Source organism: Mustela nigripes, chromosome 14 (genome assembly GCF_022355385.1).
Source record: "Mustela nigripes isolate SB6536 chromosome 14, MUSNIG.SB6536, whole genome shotgun sequence".
Classification (NCBI taxonomy): domain Eukaryota; kingdom Metazoa; phylum Chordata; class Mammalia; order Carnivora; family Mustelidae; genus Mustela; species Mustela nigripes.
The window spans coordinates 85,254,973-85,266,323 of NC_081570.1; the positions used below are offsets into that span (position 1 = coordinate 85,254,973).

At 33.1% G+C, this 11,351-nt stretch overlaps 1 protein-coding gene across 1 annotated transcript in view; it reads left to right on the forward strand.

Annotated features, from left to right (window-relative positions):
• Positions 1-11,351, forward strand: part of AGL (amylo-alpha-1, 6-glucosidase, 4-alpha-glucanotransferase) — an 80,051-nt gene that overhangs the window by 24,582 nt on the left and 44,118 nt on the right. The window contains exons 6-17 of the mRNA XM_059375493.1: positions 204-385; positions 552-663; positions 4,089-4,215; positions 4,566-4,668; positions 4,759-4,856; positions 5,477-5,616; positions 6,900-7,087; positions 8,705-8,828; positions 9,440-9,603; positions 10,175-10,276; positions 10,393-10,548; positions 10,645-10,795. Of these exons, the coding sequence (XP_059231476.1) occupies positions 204-385; positions 552-663; positions 4,089-4,215; positions 4,566-4,668; positions 4,759-4,856; positions 5,477-5,616; positions 6,900-7,087; positions 8,705-8,828; positions 9,440-9,603; positions 10,175-10,276; positions 10,393-10,548; positions 10,645-10,795 (1,647 nt within the window). The remainder of the gene's footprint in view (positions 1-203; positions 386-551; positions 664-4,088; positions 4,216-4,565; positions 4,669-4,758; positions 4,857-5,476; positions 5,617-6,899; positions 7,088-8,704; positions 8,829-9,439; positions 9,604-10,174; positions 10,277-10,392; positions 10,549-10,644; positions 10,796-11,351) is intronic.

The following is an 11,351-nucleotide window of genomic DNA, read 5'->3' on the forward strand; positions in this document are numbered from 1 at the left end:
TAAATTATAAGAATTTAAACAAATATTAAATATTTGATGAAGAAATATATAGTTTATATAATATACTATGACATTTAAATATTGTCTAATATATAAGACAATGAGTGGTGGATATTGATATTTTATTTCATCTTTAAACTTAACATAGATACTAACTTCACTTTAATTACAAGATATTCCTTTATTTTTCCTTTTTATTTAAGCCACTAATAGTAGATGGATCCAAGAACATCCAGAATGTGCATATAATCTTGTAAATTCTCCACACTTAAAGCCTGCCTGGGTCTTAGACAGAGCACTGTGGCATTTATCCTGTGACGTTGCAGAAGGGAAATACAAAGAAAAAGGAGTACCGGCTTTGATTGAAAATGATCATCAAATGAATGTCAGTATGTATAGAGGAGTACCACACTAAAACAGAATAACAAAATTTCTAAAATACAAAGTAAATGTATGGTTGAAAATTATTTAGAGTCTATATTTAATTTGAAAAATAATATTTAGTGAAAATATTTTAAATATATCTTTTTTTAACTATTGAAATTTTTCAGTGCATTCGAAAAGTAATTTGGGAAGATATTTTTCCAAAAATTCAGCTCTGGGAATTTTTCCAAGTAGATGTTTACAAAGCAGTTGAGCAATTTAGAGGACTTCTTACACAAGGTAAAGGATATACATTAGAATGTTTCTAGCAATTTTAAGAAATTTATTATTACTCTTAAAGGGATAACCCTTCTTTTCTCTGGCTAAGACATTATTAAATCTGTTATTATTATATATTTGTGTTATTATAAAATGTAGTCCTGAGAGTTAGCAGAGATATCTAAAGGGCATGTCATAATAATACATAATTATTTCTCTTGGGGACTGTTTCTTACTATTGGTTCCTTAACACAATACTCAGAATATAGTAGAGCTCAATATATGTTTGTTAAGTGCATGAGTGCAAGGTAAGTGAGCAGATTACTGCAGCTGCCAATAACCTCTAGAGAGGAATACACTGTTTTTATTTTCTTTAAGATTTATTTATTTTGAGAGAGAGATGGGGAGCATTGGGGCAGGGGGAGAGTCAGAGGGAAAGGGAAAGGCAGAGAGAGAGAATCTCAAGCAGACTTCCTGTTTAATATAGAGCCCGATGTGGCGCTTGATTCCATGACCCAGACAGAGATCATGACCCAAGCCAAAAGCAATAGTCGGACACTCAACTGACTGAGCCACCCAAGTGCCCTTAACCTTTTTTTTTAAGATTTTATTTCTAAATAATTTATGCACCCAGTATGGGACCCAGACTCACAACCCCAACACATGCTCTACTAACCAAGCCAGTCAGGCATCTCTCTTTAGCCCTCTTGATAGATTATTTCCAGTTTTCTTCATCATTCACTCATTCATTCATTTAATGCATACCTTTTTTTTTTTTAAGATTTTATTTATTTATTTATTTATTTATTTATGTGTGTGAGAGAGAGAGAGAGAGAGAGCATGAGAGTAGAGAGGTCAGCAGGAGAAGCAGACTCCCCACAGAGCAAGGAGCCCGATGTGGGACTCGATCCCGGGACTCCAGGATAATGACCTGAGCTGAAGGCAGTTGCTTAACCCAACTGAGCCACCCAGGCACCCTAATGCATACCTTTTGAACTACCTAGTACATATTAGGCAATCTTCCAGGCATGGGGATTCAGTGGTGAACATAGCAAGCCCTTACTTTTGTAGAACTTATATCCTTATAAACTGTATTATATATATATCCTTATATGTGGAGATATATATATATAAAATATATATATAAAATATATTTTATATATATATATCCTTATATGTGTTATCCTTATAAGGATATATCCTTCTATATATCCTTCTATTGTTATCTTTACTTAGGTGAATAAATCTGCAGGATAAATTAAGATAAATTGTTAGATGTAGAATTTCCTGGTCAAAGAGTATACAAATTTAATGATAAATTAACAAGAAGTTGCTTTTCAGAATGATTTGTACCAGTTTACATTATCATTAACTATACCCTCATTAGCATTAGACACCATTAATCTTTATAACGTTTGTCAATCAGGCAAAACATTATTTTAATTTGTAGTTCTTTGCTCATTAGTGAATTACCTTTTCACATGTTGCTTTGCCACTTACAGGTCTTTAATTAATTGTCTATTAATGTTCTTTCCTATTTCCCTATTTTTTATTGGGCTGTTTGACTTTTTCACATTGACTTATTATATTTGTAATTGTTATGCTGGCCTCAAATATGTCCTCCTAGTATGCTGTTGATCTTTTAATTCTTGATATGGGTTTTTTTTTTTTCAGCATACTCAAAAATGTTAGTCTTTTATAGCTTCTAATTTCACATCACGCTTACAAAAAATCTTCCGTCAACATTCTGTTTTCTTAAAAAAATTCTGTCTTCTTCTAATAATCTTATTTATTTATTTTTTTATATTTAAGTGTTCAAGGGGTGCCTGGGTAGCTCAGTCAGTTAAGCATCTGACTCTTGATTTTGGCTCATGTTGTGATCTCAGGGTCATGGGATCCAGCCCAGCACTGGGCTCAACACTCAGCAAGGAGTCAGCTTGAGGATTCTCTCTCTCCCTCTCCATCTGCACCTCTCTACCACAAACACACACTTTCTCTCTCAAATAAATAAACCTTTAAAAATAAATAAAGAAATGGTTACACACCTAGAATTTATTTTTGTGTATTATATAAATATTTTTACTCAAAAAATGGCATTGAGTTGATAATCCATCCTTTTATACTGATTTGTGATACACCATAAAGACTTCATAGTGTAGTCATATACTAAATGTATGTGGATTCGTTATGTGTACTATTCCATTCTATCAATACTAAAGACTTTTTTTATCCCTTACACTGATTGTATAAGCTTCTCTTTTTTTCAAACACTTCCTGGCAGTTTTTTTTTCCTTTTTCTTTATTTTTTTTAATGATTTCATTCATTTATTTGAGAGAGAGAATGAGCAGGAGGAGGGGCAAAGGGAGAGACAGACTCCCTGCCTAGCAGGGAGCGCAATGCAGGGCTGAGTCCCAGGACCATGGGATCATGACCTGAGCTAAAGGCAGACGCTTAATCTGCTGAGCAACCTAGGTGCTCCACTGGTAGGTGTAATATATATACTCTTCCAAATGAACCTCAGAAACTAAATCTTGAGAATCTATTTATATTTTATTTATTTTGTTTGTGCTTTTATAAGCCACTTCAAGGTCTCTTTAGAGTAAGTCAAATGTTAGCTAATTAATATAAAAGCAAGCCCAGTTAAGGAGTGCACTGAATGTCATGAGCACTGGGTGTTACATACAACTGGTGAATCACCAAACTGTACCTCTGAAACTAATAATACACTATATGTTAATTAATTGATTTGAAATTTAAAAAGAAACATTAAAAAGAATAATAATAATAAATTAATAAAATCAAACCCAGTGGAGGCAATCCTGCATAACATCTAATTTATCAGGAACAAGTTCCAGCAAAGGGATAAAAATTCTTCCCACAAAACATTTATTTACATTTGCATTTTTTATTATTACATAAGGAATATGCTTATTGGGTAAAAGGAAAAAAGTATAAAAACTAGCCAGTGTGTTTCTTTCAGAGTATGCAAAGAAAGTCATTAATAAGACTGACTTCTGAATAGAAAGTAATCTTTGAAGAGAAGGAACTCCTGATATTAGTGTATTTGGTAACACCTGGAAGGAAAATTTGTACTACCAACATCCTTAATGCCCTAAAAATTATAGTAAGAGAAAGCTGACTAAGGCAGAGAAGTGGGGCAGAGTTTGAAGTGATAGGAATCCCTGTGTTTTTCTTCTATAATGTTCTTCTCCCTTCCAATCTCTCTCTTCCCCTCCTTGTGTGTGTGTGTGTGTGTGTGTGTGTGTGTGTGTGTGTATTAGGTGGTGTGTAAGAAGATGGGGGGAGGTAGGAAGGATGTTTGTGAAATAAATATTTGTTTTATTTTCTGTAAAAAAATACTGTATACTAAAATTTGGATATCAGTAACAGTTAAAATCTCCCTGTGGATATTTGCATTTAAGATATCATCTCTTCTTTCTTTTAGGAAATAGGAAAATAACAACCAAGCCTGATCCAAAGGAACACCTTAAGATTATCCAGGATCCTGAATACAGAAGGCTTGGCTGTACTGTAGATATGAACATTGCACTAGCAACTTTCATACCACATGAGTATGTTATGAATTTTTTCCTATGAGATAAAGGATAATATTACCTACAGATCTTTACAGCTAGTATTAAAATCCTGAATAGAAAATCAAAAAAAGTAATTCACCATAATTCTGCTAGTTCAAATGCATGATGTTTTCCTCTTTTTTCTGTGTGGTAGGCCATGTTCCTATATGTTTATATAATATTTTTTACAGTTGGAAAACTTCTTCAGCCATTAGTTAACATCCTGATGAATATGTTTAATGTTTCAAATAAGTAAATAAAGTTTCTGTGACCCTTGTTAGAAAAGTTTTAAATGTAGAATTTTAAAACCATTAAATATTCAGCATGTATTGCTCTCTCTGCTCTAGCAAGGGCCCAGCTGCAATTGATGAATGCTGTAATTGGTTCCGTAAGAGAATTGAGGAGTTAAATTCAGAGAAGCATCAACTCATGAACTATCATCAGGAACAGGTTTCACCTACTTTGAACTGCTGTTTTTCTTTGAGTCTTAATAGTGTTTGTGGTTGTTTTTACTGAGATACATAATTTAATGTGTTTCAGGTAGTTAATTGCCTTTTGGGAAATGTGTTTTATGAACGACTGGCTGGCCATGGCCCTAAATTAGGACCTGTCACTAGAAAACATCCTCTAGTTACCAGGTATTTCATTTTCATTAAAGGTTAAAAATTGAATATTGGATTTAACTTTTTAAATTAATCTGAATGTTTTCCTTCCATGTGTGACTTCAGTACATTTTTTAACTGAAATGGAAGTTTTGATTTGGTAACTAGGGTTAATATTAACTTTGGTAGGCCAGTCCTTAAAGAAACTATCATCAGTATGAATCAGTTTATAAACATTACATTAATGTTTCTGGAGGACTATATACTTACTAGTAAATTCAAAGTTAATCAGATTGAGCCAGCATTTAGGTCCTTATCTTGTAGGTAATGTGCAGCACAGATTAGGCAACTAAAGGGTAGTAAAAGCTTTTACAATATTTCAATGATTTTCTTAGTAATTTTATTAAATTTTTAATTTATTATTTAAACTGTTAACCAGATAATGCTATAGTGCTGACTTCCCATTTCTCAAATCTTAGTAGATCTACTCAGAAAGTCTTCTGAAGATTTTTGACCTGTAAAAAAGTTTATTTCCTATAGTGTAAGACTAATTTATTCTATTTGTTAAGGAGGAGTTTTTATTTTAATATTACTAATTTGAATTCTCTCCAAATAATCTCTCTGTATGGATTTAATATTTAATTGTATCTCCATAGGTATTTTACGTTCCCATATGAAGAAATGACTCTCTCCGCAGAAGAATCTATGATTCATAACCCAAATAAAGCTTGTTTTCTGATGGCGCATAATGGATGGGTAATGGGAGATGATCCCCTTCGAAACTTTGCTGAACCAGGTATATCATTTTTGTTAACCTCTCTGTGGATAGGGAGAGAAAAGTTTACAGCAAACTCAAAATACAAATTGTTTCATTGACTTTTTTCCCTACCAAGGTAATAGTTCTAAAACTGTTTCATCACAGAGATGTCGAGTGCATACAGTTTGAGAGCGAAGAGAAGGTATGAACAGGAAGAGTGGGATTCATTTTTTCCTTTCCCCCATTTTCCCCTCCTAGTCTTTATATGCTCAACCAGAATGGCTTTTATCTATTTTATATAATGGTTCTAAATAAGATTTTATATGGTTAAAAATTTAACCTATTGCATTTTTAAAAATACATACAAGACCATGCTATTACAATTATATTGCCATAAGAAATATTTTCATTCATTAGCCAGGGGGTATTAAGGTATTTGAATAGCAATTACACTAAAAACTAATTTTCGGTTTCCCTTTCACTCCCAGCATTTTATTTTTCTACAACTATTTCTTTGTCAGACAGAATTTTGCTGGGCACCTATCAATATGTTTTTCAACATTTAGAAGTCTTTTTGAATGAGAAGTCTTTTTCTAATTCAAAATCTCATTTTTCTTAAAGAATGTACTTTGGGTTTAAGTATCTCTGCCTTCTCCTTTCTAAATGCTATCTCCTTCTCCATTCTAAATGCAAAAAGGCATTCTACTGCATGCCATGGATTTAATGTAACCTATTGCCAAAATGCGTAATGAGGTAGAAACACAGCTTTAAATGGTTTTGGTAGAGGTGCACCTTGGTAGCTCAGTTGGCTAGGTGTCCAACCATTGATTTCAGCGTGGGCCCTGATCTCGGGGTTATGGGATTGAGCTCTGCATCAGGCTCTGCTCTCAGCTGGGAGTCTGCTTGAGATTCTCTCCCTCTCCCTCTGCCTCTCTTGCTCATGTTGTCTATCTCTCTCTCAAATAAATAACTAAAGCTTTGAAGAAGAAATGTTTTTGGTAGAATGCTGTCTTCAAAGGGCCTGTGATATTACTATTACTGATTTTCTTTAAAAGAAGCAACTTGATTTTTTTTACACTAAGTACACATTTTTAGAAGAGACTCTAGGTCAAATTTTAACAAAATCGGTATGAGATATAAATTAATACTAATTTTTTAACTTTATAGATTTAAATAACCCTACCATTTTAGACATAATTTTAACCAGTGTATGGTTTGTGATAGAAATAGTCAATACGATTTTTTAAAAAACAATGTTTCCTTGAAGTAAATGTTTTCATGTTATTTCTCGGACTGTTGAAAGCAAGCTCCTTTCTTAACAGGCTCAAACGTTTATCTAAGGAGAGAACTTATTTGCTGGGGAGACAGTGTTAAATTACGCTATGGAAATAAACCAGAGGACTGTCCTTTTCTCTGGGCACACATGAAAAAATACACTGAGATAACTGCAACTTATTTCCAAGGAGTGCGTCTTGATAACTGCCACTCAACACCTCTTCATGTAGCTGAGGTACAGAAAAACAATTCATCTGCATTAAGCAAAGAAATGTAGTACTCTTTCCTTGCTTTCCTTAAATAAAATACGCAAGTATGTGTTTTCTTTTCTAGTTGGACCAGCATTGATTTGGTGGTAGTATTTAATACTTAAGCATAACTTCACAATTCTAACAAAATCTTTTGATGCAGTAGTTATGGATATCTGGGCTATAAAATGTTTAATGCATTTATATTTTTATTTCAATTTAGGGAAATAGATTATATTGTCTCTGATGATATATACATACCCTATCACCATGCATATTATTAAAATATTTTTAATATTTTATTATTAACTTTTAAAGGATTAATATTAACCTTTTAATAATATGCAAGTATCTATCTTATTCTTATTATTTTCTGATTGCTCTTAATATATTAATAGACAATGAAGTCACTTGTTACATATTATTATTTAAGCACTAACATTACAGTGTATTGAAGCTTGCTTTAGCCTCATTGATTCCATTTTTATTGATTATAAAAATGTAATTGTATACATAAAGGTTGTTTATCCCTCTTTGGGCTTTTTATAGAAACTGAGGCAGTGCCGAAATTTATAGCAGTATCTTCTATCTAATACAACTTTATAAACACAATTTTCATCCTGTTTATAAGATCTTTGATAGCTTCCTAGTGACAACTTAGTGTTCTTTGGGAATGTATGCTTATCTGGAAAATATCTATTTCTGTTATTTTAATGCAGTATTATAATGAATATGATTTGAGTCCAATGATGAAAAATTGATTTAATATGGAAGAATTTAGTGAACATTAGTTAAGGCGGTAGAAGCAGAGGTTTTTCCTTATTGTGCTCTTAGCAACAGCTATATTTATATAGCTGTTGCATTTTATATATACATATATATGTATATATATATATGTATATATATATATATACATATATATATATATAACTATTGCAACATTGTGGCAAAACAGAAAATTAAAAGTCAATTTGTTAATTTTTAAGTTACAAAATCTTCTAGGACCCTACTTGTTAGCTGACAGAATTTCAATTATTTTATTAACCTTTGTGCAAACATTATATTAAGAAAATTGGAACCAGTTTGATTTGTGATTAAGAGCTGATTATCATTTGTAGGAAAATCTGGCTTTTCGTGTAGTTAGACTTAATCTTTGCAATAGCTAAATGATTCACCAGCAGGAAATTTACCAATAATGGCCTAGTCGAAAGGCTGCAAATTAATAGTCTGGTTAGAGGTATTACAAACAAACACACATAAAACAGGGTGAAAGCCTAGCAGAATCACAGTGTTATGGTTTATAATTTTAATGTGACACTAACATTTTTCTTCTTCCTTTTTCCTCCTTTGTGTCTCTGTATCTTTGCAAAATCTAATCTTCCTTTTTAACTGTTTTAATCTCTTTATGAATTTTCTTGTTTCCTGTGTTCCTTTTATGTTTTCTTACATATGCACAATTAAATTTATTTGGAAATTCTTCTCGGATTTCCATTTTGTCTTGTTCCATGACATTTTCATGTCGAATCCATGCCTAGTCTTGTCTCCTTTCCTACCCCCCACTTGCTTTTCTCTTTATGTTACATTTGTGACTGTGCTTTTTGCAGTACATGTTGGATGCTGCTAGAAAATTGCAACCCAATTTGTATGTAGTAGCCGAACTGTTCACAGGAAGCGAAGAGCTGGACAATATCTTTGTTACTAGACTGGGCATTAGTTCCCTAATAAGAGGTAGGCTTGTTGATGTGTATTTCCCATCTAAAACTTTAGTTTTTGTATAAGTAGATTAAAAGGCATTTAATAGCATTATATACAATGTTTAATAATTTTCAACATAGTTAATGTTCTCTTAAATACTCTACACCAACTTTTCTCTATCTCAGTCTGTTTTTATCAGGAAAAGTTTCCACTTTTCCTGATAAAAAAGTGGAAACTTTTCCTGGGGTAAAACATCTCCTCTTAAATTGAAAGATGAGTAGAATGAATTGATGACTCATGAACAACAGCATTTTTTTGTTTTTGAAAATATACAAATCTAGTTTTCATCTCCTACTTGGATAGAAGATTGAATCTTAGATTTTTTTCCCATAGATCCTATGTAGCTAACATCCTAATAAACAACATATGTTCCCTTTTACCTACATGAGCCATTTCTGTGGCCAGTTATAGAGAAGACATTTTGGTCACTTAAACTAATAGACATTTGTTTAAATGTTTAAAGCAGTTTTATTTTTGATAATATTTTATGGTCTTTTTTTGGAAACTCAGCCATGATAAGAAACCTAACCTCTTCTTGACCAGTAATAATCAAGGTAGTTAAAATATTCTGTAATGCTTTGCAGAGGCAATGAGTGCATATAATAGCCACGAAGAGGGCAGACTGGTTTATAGATATGGAGGAGAACCTGTTGGATCCTTTGTTCAGCCCTGTCTGAGGCCGTTAATGCCAGCTATTGCACATGCCCTGTTTATGGATATTACCCACGATAACGAGTGTCCCATTGTGGTAAGCATCTATTCTGTTTCTTGTATTTACTTATTTTGCTGAACTCGTGTGTGGAATTTAAGAAACATAACAGATGAACATAGTGGAGGAAAAAAATTAAAACAGACTCAACTGAAGAGAACAAACTGAGGGTTGCTGGAGGGGAGGAGGGCAGGAGATGGGCTAAATGAGTGAGGCGGATTAAGGAGGGCACTTGTGAGCACTAGATGTGGTATGTAAGTGATGAATCACTCAATTCTATACCGGAAACTAATATTACGCTCTATGTTAACTGACTGGAATTTAAATAAAACTTGAAAAAGGAAAAAATAAATTTTTTGATCCGATATTTAGTGGCAATATCCACATGCTTCAGAATCATGTCTTAGATTTATACGTGATTATGGTACATAGCTTTTGAATGTTTTGTTAAATTCGAAAGCAAATTAATATCAAAAAATAATAAAATAAAGCCAATTAATGTCTTACAGTATGTAACTATGTAACTGTCCTTTACTTCATTATGCAATAGGATGGCACTTTGCATTTGAAGGAAAATAAACCCTGGTGGTTTTTTTTTCTTGTTTTCTAGCATAGGTCAGAATATGATGCTCTGCCAAGTACCACGATTGTTTCCATGGCGTGTTGTGCTAGTGGAAGTACTAAAGGCTATGATGAATTAGTGCCTCACCAGGTATGTCTTGGTGGTGTTTTTTTTAAAATCCACATGGCCAACAACTTTGAGCATTTTTACTAAAAGATCTCATTATAATTAAAATGTACACATGGCTGAGTTTTAACTTTGTTCAGATTTCAGTGGTTTCTGAAGAACGATTTTATACGAAGTGGAATCCTGGAGCATCTCCATCAGATAAAGGTGAAGTTAATTTCCAAAGTGGAATTATTGCAGCCAGATGTGCTATCAATAAACTTCATCAAGAACTTGGGGCCAAGGGTTTCATTCAGGCAAGAAACTAACTTTTTGTAAGTTTCTTAAGGTTCAGTTTCAGAGTAAGTTTTTCCAGTTTGAATGCTAACATGTTTTCTCTTTCTGTTTCTCAGGTATATGTGGATCAGGTTGATGAAGACATAGTTGCAGTAACAAGACATTCACCCAGCATTCATCAGTCTGTTGTATCTGTGTCTAGAACTGCTTTCAGGAATCCTAAGACTTCATTTTACAGCAAAGAAGTGCCTCAAATGTGCATCCCTGGTAATGCAACCAAAAAATGTTACTGTGATTATAACACAGTACTGGTGTGGTTGTAGTTGAGAAAAAGAGTTCAAAATTTTGCATAACTTGGGGCACCCAGCTGGCTCAGTTGGTAGAGCATGTGACTCTTGATCTTGGGGACATGAGTTCAAGCCCCATGTTGGGTATAGAGTGTACTTTAAAGAAAGAAATTAAGACTGGGATCACAACCTGAGCTGAAGGCAGACACTCAAGCAACTGAGCCAGCCAGGCACCCTGGGATGTGTTTTATAATTGTCAAAAAAGAGATGTGGAGAGACTATAATTGCTATATGTTCACAAAAGAGAGAAATCACTGAGTGTTTAGAAAAGGCTTCTAAAGGGAGGTGGAACTTTATAGTTTTTGAAAGATGTAAAAAAGAAAATTCATATTAATAGGTGTTAGTAAGACTATCTGGGGACTAATGAAAATATCTATTTGCTTAAAATAGTGGAGTGACAAGAGGGCTAGGAAGGTAATTGAGGATGGATTATGAAAAGCCTTAAATATTAAACTATTTTCCACTTTGGTTTATAT